Raw genomic sequence first — 19,164 nt, 5'->3', positions numbered from 1 at the left:
CCCCAGGGGTGTAAGTTATGGACCAGTACTTCCCAACTGGAAAGCCCCATTACAGTACCGCACGAATTTGGCCAAACAAATACCACTTATGGGGTCGAGGCTCCGTCAGTGAGTTGCAGATTCCATTATCTTTCGTCGCCTTGCTCTCATCCACCTCTAACTTTCTGTATTCACCTGTTGCTTCCATCCTAAAACCCACCGTTGTTAGCGTAGATGGGTCGATGCTCACTTTCGGGTCCCTCCAATTTTTAAGTGATTGTGGGGGCCGAAACAACCATTCTGGTCCGCACGACAGTAGTCTCCAATTGCACCCTTTTCGACGTGGTGTGCCGATTCGAATGGAGCGAGAATCATCCAGTAACATATAGTACTGTCTTTCTGCTGCATCAGCTCGAAGAGTCTCACGGGCTGTTTCCGGTCCTGACTACTGTTAGTCCTTGCTGCTGTAGGGGCGCAGAGTCGGAAGGTAGCAATGGTGCACTAGCGCAACCAGCGGGCCAAGTCTAGAACCCACCGTTATTAGCGTAGAGCTGGTTCGCGAATCCGCGTCATTTGAAAACCAACTGCCCAATCCTCCTGAACTGCGCAAGAATAACTGCGCAAGAAAAACAGCAGCATTTGGGCAGCATTCCGTATTAGAGGCCATATACGACAAAGCAGGAGCGGCGAATGTCGGTTATGGCGCCACGAAAAGGCGTATGTACTGCCGCTGAGACCAACAGTGGACAAGGGGTCTAGATCTTGGATGGAACCAGCTGCGCTCCTCGTAACTACATCATCGACTAGTTCGTAAAAAGGATCTCGCTCAGATGTAGGTCAAAACTTCATTAGGGAGACAAGGCTGATGCGACCAGCATAGGTGTCATGCATTGCTTACATAAGGCTCAAGCGATGCGATTCGGGCCAATTGGGTTGCCGGTTCACCGGGGCGTTTGGCGCGGTTCGGGAAGATTAAAGCTAGAGGTGCGCGCGGTCAATCGAGAAGAAAGTGCGGACTGAAATCCGGACGCTGAACCTGAATTTTACAGTACAATGACACAAATACAGGGCTGCAGCGGGTTCTCATTACCTTCCTTTGTTCCTGTTGTTCGACTCGAGCGTGTCTTGAGGAAGAGAGGTTCTTGCGCAGTTCAGGAGGATTCGGGAGTTGGTTCTGAAATAATGCGGGCTAATAACGGTGGGTTCTAGACCTGGCCCGCTTGCTGAGCTAGTGCGCTAGTGCGCCATTGCTAGGCCAACAGGTCTGCAGCAACTATGAAGCCAGGACCAGAAACAGCGCGCGAGGAACTTCGAGCTCTCGACGGATGCAGCGAAAGGAGAATACGCTGCTGGGTGATTCAGGCTCCGAGGCGACCGACGTCTATCGGAATGGTACAAGCGGAGCGGGGGAAACATCAGGCTCTGTCCTGCGCACGAGAACAGGTATGGGAAGCATCACAAGCTATCCGTCGGGCGTTCATGCCTGTCTCTCAATACCACTTGAGCAGCGGTTCCGGTTATGCATCACAGTAAAGGCAAACAGAACTCAGGACCAGAAACAGCCAGTGAGACTCTTCGATCTGATGCAGCAAAAAGAGAGTATGATTTGCCACTGGAAAATTCTGGTTCTATTGCGAATACGTCGATTATACATTGGGAGACTACGGTTACGAGGCCTCTTTTGTCATGGTTCTGATCATCGCAACTCCTAGTCTCCCGTACATCTTTGGCGCGGCTTAGTCAGTCGCATGCCAGTCCTTAGTTGGTTTGCCAACTTAGAATGATTCCGTTGAAAGTTATATATCATCATACCGTTTCAAGTTCTATCCTAGTCGTGGTCTGCTTCCACCAAAGTCCACATTGCCGCAACAAGCATTAAAAACGAGTATTACCGAATTTGACTCAATTGCACACAGAGTAACAAGCCATTTTACCACGAAGGAATCGAGACGAGGGTATCATTCGGTTAGATCCCTGCACGCCTCAACAGGGCTCGTAACAACTGGAGCGAACCGTCGTATCATCAATACACCATTCCTTAGACCGGCCACCGACGAGAGGCAGCAAGTCATGGGACCCAACGCTCCCTTATAGGCTTGCCATATCGATTCATCCATTGCAAGTATTCTTGTAAAGTTCTCGGTTCGGGGTCGAACATCGGCCATCGGGCCTGGTACCGTCTCGTTTTTCGGCAGTGTACTATGTGTTCTGGCGTCCGCAGCATTCGGCAGATGCACCGCTCGTTCTGCGGGTACCGGAACTTCCGGTGGTATCAGTCGAAGTCTCCGTGTCCTGAGCGGAGTGCCAGGAAGTGCCGTATCGGACTGCGGTCATGTTGGCGATGGTCAAGCGGATGCTACACTGTGTTGTCGGCGCGTTTAATGAGAATTGTCATTTTCGTGACTGCTCCATTATGTCGGATAAAAGCTAGCCATGGCATTTGTTGTTGTTTCAAGCTCTGCCTGTAATAGTCCGGCCCCACGTAGCACAGCCGCCTTCTCCTGTGGCTGACGAAAGCAGCCACTCCTTTAGCCCGCTTCTTCCACCTCCAAGCTTCAGCGCTTTTTTGCACTTGGGCCGAGCGACAATAACTTCCATGCGATGGTCAATTTTGAATACAGGTAGCAAACCTTGATTTTCAAAATTCTACCAAAAATATTTAACGGTTCCTCCCCATAATATGTAGAACGTCTCCGTTTTTCAACCGCATGGCGGCACTGCATTACAAGACCTTGTCGTACCGTAGGTGGCCTGTGTGGTGGGTGGTAGGTGGGGAGAGGACAGGGGCTGTACCAACTTGTGGAGTAGAAACCTATAGATGTTTCAAGAGGAAGCTGGAACCTAGCATCAGAGACATATATAAGATTCAGTGGTTCCAATGCGCCAGAATCGACCTACCTGATATTCAGCACCTTGTGGTTATGACGAAGACCACTACTGACTTCACAATGACAGTTCCGGAATCTGTTAAAGGCATAACCATAGGCACTGAAGACATAGTCACAGGCAGTCTATGTCAAGAGAAAACAGCACTGGATGGCGCCGCTGCCACAGCAACAAATACCGAGGTTCATAAGGCGGAGCACGCAGAAAAAGTCGACTGGGAGTGCTGCGATCAATGTGAGCCTCCAGAGCTAATAACCTTTGATTGCGACGGCGACCTGATCCTAGAGGTGGGCGAAATCATATGTGAGCACAAGGGCGATGCAGCCGGCGGGACGTCGGTTTACACCCGCGTCGCGCGGACTTTCCAAGTGTGTTCAAGAACATTGTGCCGAGCATCCCCTGTGTTCAAACGGATGTTTAGTGGTGGGTTCGCTGAGTCCCAAACGCGGGAGAACGGCAGACAATGGGCAGTCGAGCTACCCGACGATGACCATGAGGCGTTCGCCGTGTTTTGCCACATCATTCATGGTAATTTTGAGAAGGTTCCATCGAGCGCCGAGGAAATTGACCTTGACCTCCTCTACCAAATCACCGTCTTGAGCGACAAATACGACCTAGTCCGTTGGCTGAGGCCGTGGGCCAGCCAGTGGAGAATATTTCTCATTGATGGATACTGCAAGTGGTCAAAATCAGATGAAAAGATCGAAAAGGGCCTCTGGATAGCTTGGGAATTGGGCGATTACGACCTCGTGTGCAAATTCGCTACCGACATAGCATACTACAGTCGTTCTAACACAAATGGCGATCTCGTAAAGGAGGAGACTAAGGAAGGCGAGGCATGTCGTCTCAGATTCCAAGAAGTAATGCCGCCAGCTGATCTGAAAGGTAAGGAGAGCCCCTTAGTTGTTCGAAGAAAGGCTCCTAACTTGTTCTTCAGAAGTAGTGGCGTCAATACGACTTCACTGGATCAAAACCTTTCTGGATCATCTTCATGATGCTGTGCAAGCGCTCATAGAGAAAAGACCGGGCGTCCTGAGCTGTATCAGCCCCAAGGTCGGCCAGGTTAATCGGTGCGAGGCTAATATGCTAGGCACCATCATACGAGGATTGCACGAATCGTGCCTGTGGCCCATCCCCAAGGAAGAGAATCGTATAATGCTGGCGCCTGCTATAGGCATGAGGCAATTGCTCGTTACTTTGGAATCCCATGTGGAGCCTTTTCGAGGTCATGATTGTGGTGCAAGCTTCAGTAACGGTATCCTGTGTGGGATTGCGAGAAGTGTAAAGCCTCAATTCAACAACACACATATGCAACACTGTGTGACTCAGTCATCGAGAAGTGGGCTAAAATAAACGACATTAAACCACGTTTTTGGGAAGAGGCTTGTGTGTATGTTTGATGTATGTTGTAGGATGTCCATTGCTGCATAAGGTAAAGCTCGAGTTGATGGATGTCTACGGCTGGGTGAACTGTGTATCGCGTGTATCGTGGTCTAGAGAGGCGACATCGAAACTTTGACGATGTTGCTTTCATGCATTGAATCTACCTACCGTGAATGTGGCGGAGGAGAGGCTCAATAGGCTTTTCGAACCTGGCGCGTTTGGGAGAGAGCTTATTAGTAATCACGCAAAGAAGCCAAGCGAAGTTTTCTGCTGCCGTTCGAGCAGAGACAGTGCATGAACTGCGTTTGGGGTGCACCGGCTAGCAGTGACAGATGTCTTACGTACATGGCGTTAGGTGAATAGTGAAAGGAAATGAAGCCTTATAGAGTTGTACTCGGCCGCACATACACATACACATACATTTCAAAATGTCAAAAAAACACAGCCGGAGGCATGCTGGAACGATCTGGCTAGACTGACGAACAACTGACCTATTGTCAATCCACGTTTTTTTTGATTTTTTTTGAATCAAGTTTATTGTCCGTATGCAGCTACCTAGCTATGACAGACACTATGACAAACCTAGCCCTGAAGAGGGCTTACTCCTTTAAACCCAGGAGAGTAAAATCCGGAAATTCCATCGCTCAACTTGCTGCCCATGCACAGCCTGTTCGTTGTAGTTAGCAAAAGGGAAGCTTTGTTTCCCGTAGGAACGAGATCAGAGCTCAAAACCCAATCCACCTCCTTTTCTTCTTTTGCATCGAGGGTACCTTCCTAATTCAGTAATTTCTACCACTATCACGGGCGCTTTCCAGCCTCACCAGCGACGGTGATGCCGCCAGTTCGTAACAGAGCTGCTCGGTCGTCACCATGGCCGACAACTCCAAGAAGGAGTACGCGGTCACGAACACCAGACCATTTAATAGACGAAGGCCCAACCATCGTCGTCCGTGCGGACTGCAGCAACGTGCCCACACCTAGCCCCACCGAACCGCCCAGAAAGAACACGATCGAAGACAGACCCGCCCAACAGAAGGCCAAAGCATGCCATCTGCTCCAAGAAGCCCTCCGGCTCGTAGAGGAGGCCAAGGAGTCCTACTCTGGCTTTGATTACACCGCGGCGACCCAGAACTTGGAAGCACTAGCCACAGACAAGACGCCGACCCACAAAGCCCCAACATAACACCCGACTGCTGCAACGCGCTCCAGGAACTTGCCAACCTCCGAAAAGAGGTACACGAGCTAAAGGAGCTGCTGATCTTGACTGCCAAATCAACAGGCCCAACCCAAAAGGGGAATACCTACAGCGAAGTCCTCAATAAGGGACAAGCTACAACCAAACCCCAACACGCCTCTGTACCTGGACAACAGAAAGAAAACGACCGAAAGGAGCACACTCTTGTTCTTCTCAAAGACAAAGACCAAGCACTTCCTCGCTTCGACCCCGTGCTGATTCGGGACCGGATCAACGCCAGACTCCAGTGCAATGCAATCAAGGGCGTACACGCCTCCCCGAAAGGGAACGTCGTCCTGACCTCGCTCTCTCTCACGGCCTCGCAACTGCTGCAAGAGCAACAGAGATGGCAAGAGGTCTTCCAGGGCTGGCCGATCACGGCAGCCGAAAAGCCAGATACCTGGCCTAAGCTGGTGGCCCACTTCGTCCCGACATCGCTAAGTCCGACCTCCTTCGCCGAGGAGGTGAAGCGGTTCAACGACATCGAAATTCAGGGGAATGTCCGATGGTTGTCCAAACCGGAAGGCAAAGCTCACTCGTCCATGGTCTTCGCCGTCCAGGAGGGAGACGGAACCGAATGCCTGAAGAACGGAATCTGGATCCAAGGCCAGCACCTCCAGGTCGTCCGCTTCAAGTCATTCACACCAAAGACACAGTGCCGCAGATGCCTAAAGCTGGGCCACGACCCTGTGCTTTGTAGGGGACGGTACGTGTGCGGCTACTGCGCTGGGAAACATCCGACCAAGGAGCACAGCTGCAAGGACTGCAATAGCAAGGTCCCTTGCACACACGCGCCTGCAAAATGCGCCAATTGCAGCCAGACTGGACACACGGCCTTTGACAAAGAGAAGTGCGAAGTGTACAAAGCGCTATGCTAGAGGCGATCTCGCTGGTACAGCACAACCTGAATCGGGGGCTTCATAGCTTGCAATCCCTATTCCAGATTGCCCTCGAGCACCAATCACACATCCTCTGCCTTCAAGAACCCTATCTTTTCCAAGACAAGGGTCCTCAGGGAAGCGGCTTGTACAGCTGTATCTCCCATCCGTCGTTCCGACCGCTCGTACCACAAGAGTCCACGGACCTTTCTAGCATACAGAATCGCCCCAGAGTCATGACTTACATCCGAAAGTCCTTTCCCTTTGAAGTGAACCCCCGGTTCGACCTCGTTTCCGATCCCTACATGCAGGTCCTGGAGGTCATCACGCCCATAGAGAACTTCTACATCGTGAACATCTACAACCAGGCCGATGAGAAGGGTTCCTTGACAGTACAGAGGTTTCTCGATCTCCACTTGCCCATCACGCCTGCACTAATCGTAGGCGATCTCAACCTCCACCACCCATGGTGGAACCCGTTGGCTAAAAGCTCCCCACTCGCCGAGCGTCTTACATGTCATCTCCAGTCGGTCCAGGCCACACTACTTATCGATCATGCTGCCATAGAGTCGCATGGTGGGACATTCCACAGGCCGAACTCGAAGAGAACGTCGGTGATAGACCTGGCCTTCTCCATCGGCTTCCGGTGCCTCCACTGGCAGGACTGGTCGTACCTCCCAGGTACGGGATCTGACCACGAGGCCGTCAGCCTCCGAGCGTTCCTCCCAGCATACCAGACAGCAAGACCGCTTCCGCCCCAGTTCTGCACCAAAAAGGCCGACTGGGAAAGGTTTCGAAGACAACTCAGGGAGGTTGCTGTCTCTCTCGAGTCCACCATAGATGCTGCAGCCGATCGAGGCGACTTCGAGAGCGTCGCTTTATCGCTTCAACAGTCCATCGAAGAAGCCACAAATGGGTCGATCCCAGTGAAGCGACCATGCGACAGGTCCAAAGCCTGGTGGTGCCCAGACCTAACCGTCCAGCGGATGCGTTATCATCGAGCCTTCCGACGATACAAAAGGGATCCGAGCCGGGATATGGAAACAGCTTGCAAGGAGGCTAGGAACAGCTACTTCCAGGCTATCGACCGGGCCAAAACAGACCACTGGTTTACGTTTCTGGCGGAGGCCAATGGCAAGGAGATATTCACTGCGTATAGTTACACCAAACCAAGAACAGACCCATTCATACTCGCGCTACGCTACGAGGTGAGCGGGAAAGAAGAGATCGTCAACTCGTTCTCGGGAAAATGCGAGGCCCTAGTCTCCACCCTGTTCAAGGGAATACAGCAGTCGGATCACCCTCCATCGCCACGAACACTACCTCCACTGCCGCATCCATCACCTGCCGGCCCCAGAAGCCGGGCTCGATCTAACAGCAAAGGCGATTGGCAATGGCCTACCCTAGCAGCGATCGAGATCGAAAAGGCTATTCCGCAGAAGGACACAGCCCCAGGGGAGGATCGCATCAACTGGCGGATCATCCGCGAGGCGTACGCGGCCATCCCGCACGTGTTCTATAAAGCCTACAAAGCCTTGTTCCACAGCGGCTACCACCCTGCAGCGTGGAAGACCGCGATCGGGGTCGTCTTGCCGAAGCGTAACAAGCCCGACTATTCCAGAGCAAAGGCCTACCGGCCCATCTCGCTCCTCCCTTGTCTAAGCAAACTCCTCGAAAAGCTTTTTGTCAATCGGCTAGCGTACTTGGCAAACGTCGAGCCGGACCTTCTAGAGAGCTCGCAGATCGGCGGCAGGAAACAGCGTTCGGCCATGGACGCTGCCCTACTCTTACAACACTACATCGAGCGGCGCCTCCAGGAAAAGAAGATCACCACCGTGATCTTCCTCGACATACTGGGCGCATTCGACTTGGTCCAACCGGAAAAGCTGGTCCAGGCCCTCCGGAAGCTCCATCTGCCCGACGAGCTGAGCCGCTGGGCCACTCACTTTCTCTGCGGGCGCAAAATCAGACTGCTGTTCAACGGCCAGCTTTCCAAATCCTACGCAGTTTCGGGGCTGCCACAGGGTTCCCCTGTTTCCCCGATCCTCTTCTTGCTGTATGTCCGCTTTGTCAGCGCACAGAATGGCACGCTGCAGCTGTCGTACATGGACGACTTTGCCCTCGCAGCAAGCTCGACGTCGGCAAAGAAGAACTGCCGGATGCTTCATGACGCCCTGAGAGAACTGTTCGACAAGGCCGACAAGGCGGGCGCGACCTTCGAAGTGGAAAAAACAGAGCTGATTCACTTCCACCGTGGCAGAAAACCCCTGCTGGACACCATAACGATCCAGGACGCCGAGGTGATACCCAAGCCCGTGGTTCGCTGGCTCGGCATCTGGTTCGATTCTGGGCTGACGTTTCGGACCCACGTGGAAAAGCGACTGACCCTAGCCAACGGAGCTCTCCAAGGCATCCAGCGCATCGCCCGCCAGCGAAGAGGGCTCGGGCTGAATGCCCTGCGCCAGTTATACGTGGCCTGTGTAAGCTCGGTGGCTGACTATGGATCCCTGCTCTGGTTCGGACGAAGAGGCTGCCAGTCCCTGTGGGGGCAGTACCAGAAGCTCCAGAACCAAGCACTGGCCACGATCGTGGGAGCTTTCCCCAGGTCACCGACCAAAGCACTGGAGGTCGAAGCTGCCCTCCTCCCGCCGGAATGCAGGCACATGAAGCTCGCATACCAGTATGCACTTCGCTTCATCAAGCTACCCCACAACCACCCCGTCAAACAAGGCTTTACCAACGGACCACGAAACCAACCCGCTCTGGGGAACTACAACCACGGCCTTTCTCAACCCTCAACGCCCTTCCTCACACAACTTCAGTCCCTCATTTTCTTGCTGATGAGTCTCTCGAAGTCACAGAACATAGAGAGGACGGACCAATCTTGGTTCCCGCCATGGTATAGCCCGCTCCTACGCCCGGTTATTCTCAGCGTAGGGAAAGAGGAGGCAGCGAAGAGACATCGTAAACTCCTCCGAACGATCCCACAGCACACAGCCATCATCTACACGGACGGCTCCTTCGACACCCGAGAGGACACGACGAGGGCTGCAGCGGGCCTTTGTTCCCTCACTCCGCACACGAGAGCAGCCAAATGCTACTCCTGGAATCTGGGCCCAGGCCTCCGGATTGCGGACGCAGAGCTCACATGCATACACAAAGCCCTGCGAATTGCCCGATCATGGAACACTCCCTGCTATATCTTTACCGACAGCCAGGTCGCGCTCCGGCAGACGCAAGGAACTAGCTATCTGGCCAGGCAAGTGAACAGCATTGCAGAATCTCTCCAACATCCTGTCCAGCTCCATTGGTGCCCGGCGCACTGTGGGACCTCGAAGAACAGAATGAAGACCATGGCCGGCGTGCCCACGGCCTGGGGAAGCAGTACCGATTGTTGACTAGAAAGACGCCAAAGTTTGCAATGAAGCCCTTCGACTACTCTGGATTTCCTCGGAGTGTCACCCGCGTATATCCAGCTACGCACAGGCATAGGACACATAGCAACCTACCTACGTCTCATAGGGAAAACCGACTCAGACGTCTGTAGGTATTGCGCCAGAACGAGGCAGACGACAACGCATCTCCTCCTCTACTGTCGGCACTTCAGCAGGCAGCGACAGCATTTACAGAGGCAGCCCATGGGGCTCCCTCTCATGACTAGCGTTCTTTTCACTACCATGCGTGGAAAGAGGGCTCTGCTCTCGTTTCTACGGGAAACAAAGCTTCCCTTTTGCTAAGTTCACCGAGCAGGCTGTGCATGGACAGCAAGTTGAGCGATGGAATTTCCGGATTCTACTCTCCTGGCTTGAAAGGAGTAAGCCCTCATCAGGGCCAGGTTTGTCATAATGTCTGTCATAACTAGATAGCTGCATACGGACAATAAACTTGATCCAAAAAAGATATTCTGGATACCTAGGAGGGCTCCACTGGCTAGTGTCAGTCGCTTTTCTACGTAGACCCGAAACGACAGTCCCGAACCGAACCAGATGCCAAGCCAGCGGAACATGGGCTTGGGTCTGACGTTGACGCCCTGGACAGATATGGTGTCCAGAAGCGGTCGCTTGGCACGGTGGAGGTGGATAAGCTCTGTTTCTTGTGAAAGGCTTCACTGACTTGTGACCAACAAGTCCGTGCTCGGAGTATTTTCTATTGAGGTGAGGATGGAAAGTTCCTCTCAAGTACCGAATGGGAAAACCTCTCCTAGAAGCCAATTGTTCTGGCCCAGTGGGTAACTGGCCCACACAGGCCGGAACCCCTAAACGGTTCGACGCGTAACAATACCTTGCATTCATCTTTTATCAGAGCACCGCGGTGATTCCTTCTGCTTCTCGGCCCCTGTCAGATTGGCAACTCCCCACCTGCATGCCCTCTAGCACTCCAGCGATTCTAGGTCCAGCTCCTCCTCTCTCCGGCGGACTAGCAGCTTGGTGGCAGGGTTGAGCGCGTAACTGAGACCTATCGCCCGGGGCTTCAAGTCCTCAGTGCCCTTGGCGAGCTTCCAGTGGTACTTGAGGAGGATATGCACCAGCGCGATCTTGACCTCGTTGGCGGCGAAGAAGCGGCCGGGGCACGCGCGCAGGCCGTGGCCAAAGCCACAGTGCTTAGAGCTCACGCTGACCAGGTGCGCGCGGCTCTCTTCGCTTGGTACCTCGCGCATTTTCATAAAGCGGTAAGGGTCATACTGTAGTGGGTCTTCGTAGTTATCCTGGCTGCGCAGCATACTGGCGCCGTCCATGGCTATTTTCGTTCCCTTCTTGATCTTAAAGCCGTCGCTCAGCGAGACGTCGTCGAGGGCCATCCGTTGAAAGTAGGCTGCGGCGCGCGTTAGAAGTCTTGTCGCCCAACACCAGGAAAGTGACTGTGGCCCAACGTACCAACCATAATCGGCCGCAGCCTCTGCGACTCTTTAAAACAGCTGTCCATCAGCTTCAGCTTCTGGAATGCCGTCTTCTTGAGCCCATCCGCACGGAGAACCCGGAGGGCTTCCGCCCGCAGTGGTGCAAACAGCTCAGGATGCTTCGCGATATCAACCATGGTCTGCGCTAGGAGGTCGGTCGTGGTATGTATGGCGACCATGGACAGGGTAAGCTGCTCGGAAGCCGGGTCGTGTGCCGTCCCTGGCGACTCTTTTTGGAACCACTCGATCGAGTCATTGAACGGGCTCTTCTCGCCACGGGCGAGTGCCTGCTTCCTGATGGCGTTTCGCTTGTCGACGTGGGGCTGGAGAACATCCCGACAGCGCTGGAGCTGCCTGCGGACCTCGGAGAAGCCCGGAAGGAACCAGTGGACTATCGGGCGCAAGGGCCGGGACCATTCAGAAAGGGTAAAGCGGTGGTCGAACACCATAGCCGCGTATTCTGACGAAGCCTGGATCCACTCCTTGTCGTCGCAGAGCTCCTTGCCCATAAAGATACGTGACGACATGCGAGAAACGACAAGCATGAGGCTGCCTGGAGTGACCTCGCACCATTCTGCGGCGTATTAATGGTACGCCCGCTGCGGGGGCAAGTCGCTTCGATTGCTTACCTTTTGAGTCTGTGAAAACGTCCCGCAAAGCCTCGGCGGCTTCTTCTGATATAGGCGCCGTCAAAGACACTAACATTTTCAAAACAATGGTTAGTCGATCCCCTCATAACATGACATAGCGGGGCGATCTGTTGGTAGCGTTTACATACATAGTGATCTGGTCAGATTGTTACTGACGACTTTGACCAATCCAGAGGGGGCGTGGAACGGCTCGAAACCCGGGATATATGCGTGGCTGTCCTATGCTCCCTAGTCGTCAGAGTAGCCACACGCGCGGGTCGTCGGCCGTATGTTAGGAAGAAATACTCACATCCTCAGCCGAAGCCGCGAAGCTCAACTTGGGGTCGTTCCTCAGTTCGTCCACATACTTGGAGGGTATGATTACTACATCGCCGTTTTCCGAGTAGACTTTATATGGCTTGTCTTGGAACCTTTGCGTGCCTTGAGCCAAAAGTTCCTGGCTCTTTGAGCAGAACTCAGCACGTCGCTTGGATGTCGTCAGCTCCGTGGGCCTTCTGGGGTCTAGCCGCGGCAGGTCCAGATAGCTCTCCCGCATGCCATACATGAAGATGACGAGTAATATCGCCGTGACGACGCATGACACATACCATGGCGAGATCTCAGACTTCCCATCAATAAGGGGCCGAAATGGAGTGCCATTCAGGAGGTAGTGGAGCGACATGAGATAAGCGAGTGAAGGGTTCTCTAGTAACGAGCGGAAGACTGATGCAGATTGAGGCAGATTGAGGCAGATTGATGAAGACAAAACCGCAAGCGGTGGGCATTTTATATAGATAAACACAAAGGGATAAGCTGCAATCATGACCCTGGCTATACGATCCGTCTTTGGCACTAGATGTGAAGTGTTTCATCCACAGGTGACCAAGGCGATGATTCATAATGAGTAACCAGGCAAGCTGACAATTATCCCCAAAACGGTAAAGCCGCATCCATAATTTAGTACAGCAAATAATTAACGAGTATATACAGACCATCCAAATGCTTATTTTGTGGCATACGGATTTTTCGAACAGCCCGAGCTTGCGAAAGCCTCTACGATACGCCCTTCAAGGTACACAGAGCTGAGATCGCACATGGTAAGGATATCAGAACAGTAACAAATTGTACCAGTAGAGGTTTCCGACTTATCAGCACTGGCTCCACCTGCAGTATCTCCGTCGCCAACGCCAGTCATCCGGCTACCGTCTTCCCCATCTGCAACTACCATGTCACCTTTGAACGAAGCCGAAAATGCACCTACCCCTACGCTTAAGCCTGGATTGGAGTCCGAGGTAAAGCAGGTCCCATCTCAGCCTATCAAGTACGACGACCTAAGGGCTATCTACCAACGATATGTTGAGGCAAGAGATACCTTGGTATTAAGCTCAATCTCCGGGAATTTATGTGAATAACAAGATATATCGGAAAGCAATGCATTTCCAGTGCTATCTAACAGAACAAGTCATGAATTGTGCCTGTATTTGAAGCAGATAGGCAACCAATGTACGACTTCAGTTGAGTTGAGGGATTGGACGCGAAAGGAGATGATGACGTATTAAACTGGGGCATATCCGAGAACAACCGGATGGATGCTCTCGTAGCTTGAGAGTCAGGGGATGGTCTTTCTATTAGGAGACGCATGCGGAAGCTTTAGGGAGGGCAGCGTAAGGCCAAGAAGAACAGCAAGCTCTTTATTCAGCTACATAGAACGGCGTAAGATGGATTTAGATAGCACCAGTTGGTATGAAGCTCTAGGTCCAATTGATGCGTATAAGAGGTAGTAGACACAAATTTCTCAAGGGATAACTAATGATTTAGAGAGGTAGGGCGTGTCAAGGGGTTGCGACAGGCAAAAGACCAAGAACGGAGGCTTAATTTCTCAAGAAGAGTGACGGGGACGGGGGCTGCACAACCCACATACTTCACGAATCGCAAAAGCCACAACGCTACAGCCACAAACTGTCCCCACTTCTAAAGCACCTGTCCAGCAATTGTTCCTACACTACTTATAGTGGGTGCGGGTTGGCGGATAGATTAGTGAGACCGGATCTCCACGGATTTGTCAGCATTAAACATTTTCAGTAAATGTCTCCGAGTCGAAACAATGAGGTAACCACCCAATCATAGATAGGTACATAAGTAGTCGACAGCATCAGTACTTGTACATTAAGCCTACTTACTTAAGCCTACTTACTACTTCAGAAGAATACGGTCCGGTCATCCATCTATCATACTGGGTCGTCAAAATGAGCGCCCTATTCGATCTCAGCAGCAATTACTCTATTTTCTCTGTACGTTTGCTACTTGGCCAACTGCCATCAAGTAGAAGCTTACATCCGATAAGGTGCATGCTAAACTCACATCCAGATTCCTGCCGCTTGGCTTCTAGCAATGTGGCCCTCGACCTACGGCAAGGTGAAGGGGCGGAAAATTCTCGACCCAGCCAATCCGCGAGACTTTGTGGAATCGATCAAGAAGAGCGATCAGATAGACAAGACGGTGAGTCGCTTTGGCAAAGAACCGGTAGACGGTATTCCTTGTGTAACGAGACCTACTTGTCATCATACCCCCGCTGACGCGTGCCTCACTTAGATCAGAAACCGCCTCATACGAAGCCAAGCAGCTGCGTTAAACGGCTTCGAGGGGTTGCCCATGTTCATAGGCGCCGTGCTCGCAGCTAACATAGCAGGTCTGTCCGCCAAGACAGTTAATTTGCTAGCAGCCAGCTACCTCTTCAGCCGTGTCGTTTACAATGTCACGTACGTCTGGCTCCAGGACAACAGAGACTTCGCGCCCTTGCGTACCGTTGCATTTCAAGCCGGCGTGGCGTGTTGGATAACCTTGTATGTCAAGGCTGGGCTGTCTATCCTCAAAGCGGATCAGTAGGACGTTCGTTGGTTGTTCTATTTAACGTCTAGGGAGCGGTTTTGCCGCTCCAATCTCCCGGGGGGTATAGAACGAGCTGCCTGTCCGTCTAGTTAGTAGTTATACACGTGGCCCTGAGGCCTTAACTAGTGGGGTCTTCAAGATGGCCTTAACTTACTAATGAGGATCTATGTCGGCTTCACACTCATCGCATCCACATGGACCACCGTCCTTCTCTCCATCCTTCTTGGTTGCCAGCCTCTGGAGAAGAATTGGCAGATTTATCCTGACCCAGGCAGCATGTGCCCCTACCGGAAGCTACTTCATGGACATCACGACTAACCAGGATGCAGATTTCTGCCAGCCAGCCATCTCGAAAATCGATATCTTCGTCAGAGTCGTGCTCAATGTTGTGACTGATCTTTATCTGTTCACTATCCCAATCCCCATGCTATGGCAGTAGAGCATCAAGCCGGTCAAGAAGGCTGCATTGATAGTGATGTTCTCGGGTGGGGTTTTTGTGACCGCTGCAGGGGTTCTGCGCTGCGTGTCGATAATAACGGTGAGCTCTTTCTCCATCCACCTGGACTCATTCGTCCGCATGCTGTGGACAACAATCCTCTCTTCTGTGGTGCAGCGTCCTAATCCATACATCCGGCGCCCAGAACCCGTAACCGGTGCCCAGCAAGCCGGGTCTTGGGCCGTCCGCAAGAACTTTGTGGCCGTGATTACTACCAACCTACCCATGGTCTTCCCTATGTTCCGCATCTGGCTCTACCCTATCGCAGGCACGGTACGCCAGTACTCATCGCGTGCTCTCTCGCATCTTTCGAAGCACTCCCGCAGTGGAATTACCGATGGTAGAAATAAGCCTCAGCAACCTGGTGGCGCTTTTAGCCTCGATAATAGGAACCCACGGCACGGTAAAGGGGTCAGATCCAACACCCTGTCCAACTCCACTGGTGTCCGGCGCACTGTGGGATCCGGGGCAACGAGATTGCCGACAAGCTAGCGAAGAAGGGGCTTCAGAAGCCTCTCCCACGACACGACCGGCAAGACCAGCTCGTATCCCTCAGCTGGCTGAAGAGCCAGATTCACCAAAAGGTGAAAGAAAGATGGAAGCAGCTGTGGGACCTCGAAGAACAAAATGAAGGCCATGGCCGACGCGTTCACGGCCTGGGGAAGCAGTACCGATTGCTGGCTAGAAAGCCGCCAAAGTTTGCAATGAAACCCTTCGACTACTCTGGATTCCCTCGGAGTGTCACGTCCGCGTATATCCAGCTACGCACAGGCATAGGATACATAGCAACTTACTTACACCTCATAGGGAAAACCGACTCAGACGTCTGTAGGTATTGCGCCAGAACGAGGCAGACGACAACACATCTCCTACTCTACTGTCGGCACTTCAGCAGACAGCGAATGCAACTACGGAGGCAGCTTATGGGGCTCCCTCTCACGACTAGCGTTCTTTTCACTACCATGCGTGGAAGGGGAGCTCTGCTCTCGTTCCTACGGGAAACAAAGCTTCCCTTTTGCTAAGTTCACCGAACAGGCTGTGCATGGACATCAAGTTGAACGATGGAATTTCTGGATTTGGACACTCCTGGCTTGAAAGGAGTAAGCCCTCATCAGGGCTAGGTTTGTCATAATGTCTGTCATAGCTAGATAGCTGCATACGGACAATAAACTTGATTCAAAAAAAATATTCAATTGCATAGACCGCCTGTTCCAGCAAGCGTTCTTGGCCATGCCGACCGTCTTGGGTGAGTCGATAACAACCAGGTCTTGCGGTCCCGCCTGTGGACGCCATATGGATTATAATCCATCTTTGTGGGTATCTGGCTGCGCTGTTAACGGGATTGATTGTCGTCCGTCCCCCGATGGCCCCGCAATAACCCCGCAACCCTGCAATCCCGCAACCCATTGGTGTCCGCGGGTGCCGGGCCCACGTTGCCCCTCTCCCGTACCTGGGAGACCACGCGGGTACTGCATCTACTGCTGCTGCCGATGGTGCTATAGCTGATAAGGCTTGAAGTGCTAGTCCATAATTTCGACTAGCTAGCCCGCAAGACCTCTACACGGACTTAGCGGCAGGGAAAGGTGCGAGCCACTTTTACATGGATCCAAACCGGATATTTCAAATTCAATGAAGCATGGCCCCGCGACCAACGGGCCATTGGCAGACCCCGTAATGCCGACAAAGAATCCGACGGGGCCGCTGCGTTGGCCGGTGACATCTAGGGTTTTAAAAGCGCCTCGGTTTTCGTCACGCGGCTAAGCAGTCCACCAATCAGCGTGGCTATACTGTGCTGATTTGGTGCTGCATGAACGAACCCCACAAGGCGCGTTCGCAAAAGTATTGTAAGATCAGGTTCCCATAACGAAACCACCCGAAGAGACGCACAGGCATCCTGATCAGTCTCGGTACCAACTCTCGATGGCAATTGTAGAACCGCAGCGCAGACACTACATAGGACGTCAGAAGCTATATAAAATAGACCTTATCACAACTGTCCTGATGTATTGAGCCAGCACCTGATATAGAGCATCAAGTATGCACCATGTCAACTCCTATTGCAGCCATGGTTCATGAACCATTTGGGCTGAGCCTGTCCGTAATGAAGATCGTCACCGCCTTCGTCATCGCCTATTGCTTCCTCCTACGACCCTTTTACAATCTGTATTTACACCCGCTCCACAAGTTCCCAGGCCCGAAACTTTGGGCAGCATCACGCACCCCCAACGCCTGGATGACTGTGAGTGGCCGAAGCGCGCAGACTGTTCTCGATCTACACCGAAAGTACGGAGACGTGATCCGAACGGCGCCGAATGAACTATCGTATGTGCGCGCCGACGTATGGCGAGAGGTCATGGGCCACCGGAAAAGTGGACAATCCGAGAACGAAAAGGACCAAGTCCACTTTGCCATGTTCAGTAACAGCATTATTGGTGCCTCCCGTGAGGATCACAGCGGTGTCCGCCGTATCCTCAGCCATGGCTTTTCCGCGCGGCGCATGCTGGAGCAGCAGCCCTTGATCCGCCACTATGTCGACCTCCTATTCAAGCGGCTCCGGGAGAACTCGGCGGGAGGATCTCAGCCTTTGAATGTTATGGAGTGGTTCAACTATACAACGTTCGACATTATTGGCGATCTGGCTTTCGGCGAGCCATTCGGGTGTCTTGCGAGCTCGAAGCTGCATCCGTGGGTTGCGTTAGTGTTTAAAACGGTCAAGCAGGGCAACACACTTGCGGCCGGCCGACAGCTCTCCCCCTTAGCTACAGAGATAGTTACGTTCTTCATGGGCAATACCGTCGCGGGCCAGCTGCGGCAGCACTGGTCGCTCGTGTGCGAGAAGGTCGCCAAACGGCTTAGCATGACAACCGAGCGGCCTGACTTTATTGACTCGATGACACGCAAGGATAAGGGAAACATGACGCCTGAACAGATCTTCGAGAATTCGAATGTGCTTATCATTGCCGGCTCTGAGACAACGGCGACCGTCATGTCGTTTGCCACGTACCTTCTAGCTTCGCACCCACATGTCATGGCCCGGGCCACCGAAGAGGTCCGCGCCGCCTTCCGGACCGAAAGCGATATAGATCTACTCAACGTGCAGAGTCTACGTTACCTACTGGCGGTTTTGGATGAGGCTATGCGCATGTACCCCGCCGTGCCGGGGTCCCAGCCGCGGATCACGCCACCCGAAGGGCAGGTAATTTGTGGCGACTTCGTCCCCAAGAACGTAACTTCCCTCGCTCTCTTTAAGTTTACCTTGAGCTTATATTCTTATGCAAATCCCGTCCAATCTCATAGACGTTTCTGCATCAATATCGCAATCTTAATATGGAGACCACTGACATAGCTATATAGACATTGCTCGGTATTTGGCAAGGCGCCATTTTCCGATACCCAGGAAACTTTGCGCTGCCGGATGAGTTCATCTCCGAACGTTGGTTGGGCGAAGACCCTCGTTTCGCCGGCGACAAGAATGAAGCTTTTGAGCCATTTTCTTACGGCAGCAGAAACTGCATTGGCAAGAAGTACGCTCCCCTACTTTTGTCGCCTACTATCTTGTCCACTTCCCCAGCTCCCCAATTGCTTCTTTACTCAGTGTGGCGCCTTTCCTGAGAACTGCCTCACACAATCAGACTGACATGCAACAGCTTAGCATACTCAGAAATGCGCATGATCTTGGCGCGCTTGCTTTTCAACTATGATATTTTACTCGAGGAGCAAAGCAAGGGTTGGGCAGAGAACATGAAGATATACCTCATTTGGGAGAAGCCGGGTTTGTGGGTGCGGTTGGTTCCAAGGATTACGGCTCGGAGCGAGTAAACCCTACGATCGGAGTGGTTTTATGGAGTATAGACCACACAAAGGGGTCCTGTTATAGGCTCTGGGAGAACCTC

At 52.7% G+C, this 19,164-nt stretch overlaps 5 protein-coding genes across 5 annotated transcripts; 4 read left to right on the top strand and 1 right to left on the bottom strand.

The window, feature by feature from the left end:
* Positions 1–2,927: 2,927 nt before the first annotated feature.
* PG998_015000 (uncharacterized protein) lies at positions 2,928–3,790 on the top strand (the record flags this gene model as incomplete). Its single annotated transcript, XM_066881816.1, has 2 exons — positions 2,928–3,750; positions 3,783–3,790. 2 exons carry the CDS (start codon positions 2,928–2,930, stop codon positions 3,788–3,790), a joined length of 831 nt encoding a protein of 276 aa, XP_066723163.1.
* A 1,328-nt stretch (positions 3,791–5,118) lies between these two features.
* Positions 5,119–7,572, top strand: PG998_014999 (reverse transcriptase; the record flags this gene model as incomplete). Its single annotated transcript, XM_066881815.1, has 5 exons — positions 5,119–5,141; positions 5,230–5,340; positions 5,394–6,188; positions 6,407–7,513; positions 7,569–7,572. The coding sequence occupies 5 exons, from the start codon at positions 5,119–5,121 to the stop codon at positions 7,570–7,572; spliced, it is 2,040 nt and encodes a 679-aa protein (XP_066723162.1).
* A 3,157-nt stretch (positions 7,573–10,729) lies between these two features.
* PG998_014998 (uncharacterized protein) lies at positions 10,730–12,568 on the bottom strand (the record flags this gene model as incomplete). Its single annotated transcript, XM_066881814.1, has 5 exons — positions 10,730–11,172; positions 11,235–11,831; positions 11,887–11,955; positions 12,036–12,126; positions 12,197–12,568. The coding sequence occupies 5 exons, from the start codon at positions 12,566–12,568 to the stop codon at positions 10,730–10,732; spliced, it is 1,572 nt and encodes a 523-aa protein (XP_066723161.1).
* Positions 12,569–14,132: 1,564 nt separating this feature from the next.
* Positions 14,133–15,214, top strand: PG998_014997 (uncharacterized protein; the record flags this gene model as incomplete). Its single annotated transcript, XM_066881813.1, has 4 exons — positions 14,133–14,177; positions 14,254–14,385; positions 14,479–14,645; positions 15,031–15,214. 4 exons carry the CDS (start codon positions 14,133–14,135, stop codon positions 15,212–15,214), a joined length of 528 nt encoding a protein of 175 aa, XP_066723160.1.
* Positions 15,215–17,315: 2,101 nt separating this feature from the next.
* On the top strand, positions 17,316–19,090 carry PG998_014996 (uncharacterized protein; the record flags this gene model as incomplete). Its single annotated transcript, XM_066881812.1, has 3 exons — positions 17,316–18,497; positions 18,626–18,795; positions 18,919–19,090. 3 exons carry the CDS (start codon positions 17,316–17,318, stop codon positions 19,088–19,090), a joined length of 1,524 nt encoding a protein of 507 aa, XP_066723159.1.
* Between the last annotated feature and the right edge of the window lie 74 nt (positions 19,091–19,164).

Source organism: Apiospora kogelbergensis (assembly GCF_038363985.1).
Source record: "Apiospora kogelbergensis strain CBS 113332 chromosome Unknown utg000018l_segment0_segment0, whole genome shotgun sequence".
Classification (NCBI taxonomy): Eukaryota; Fungi; Ascomycota; class Sordariomycetes; order Amphisphaeriales; family Apiosporaceae; genus Apiospora; species Apiospora kogelbergensis.
Note: the sequence above shows the minus strand (reverse complement) of the source record. Positions and strands in the feature narration are given on the sequence as shown.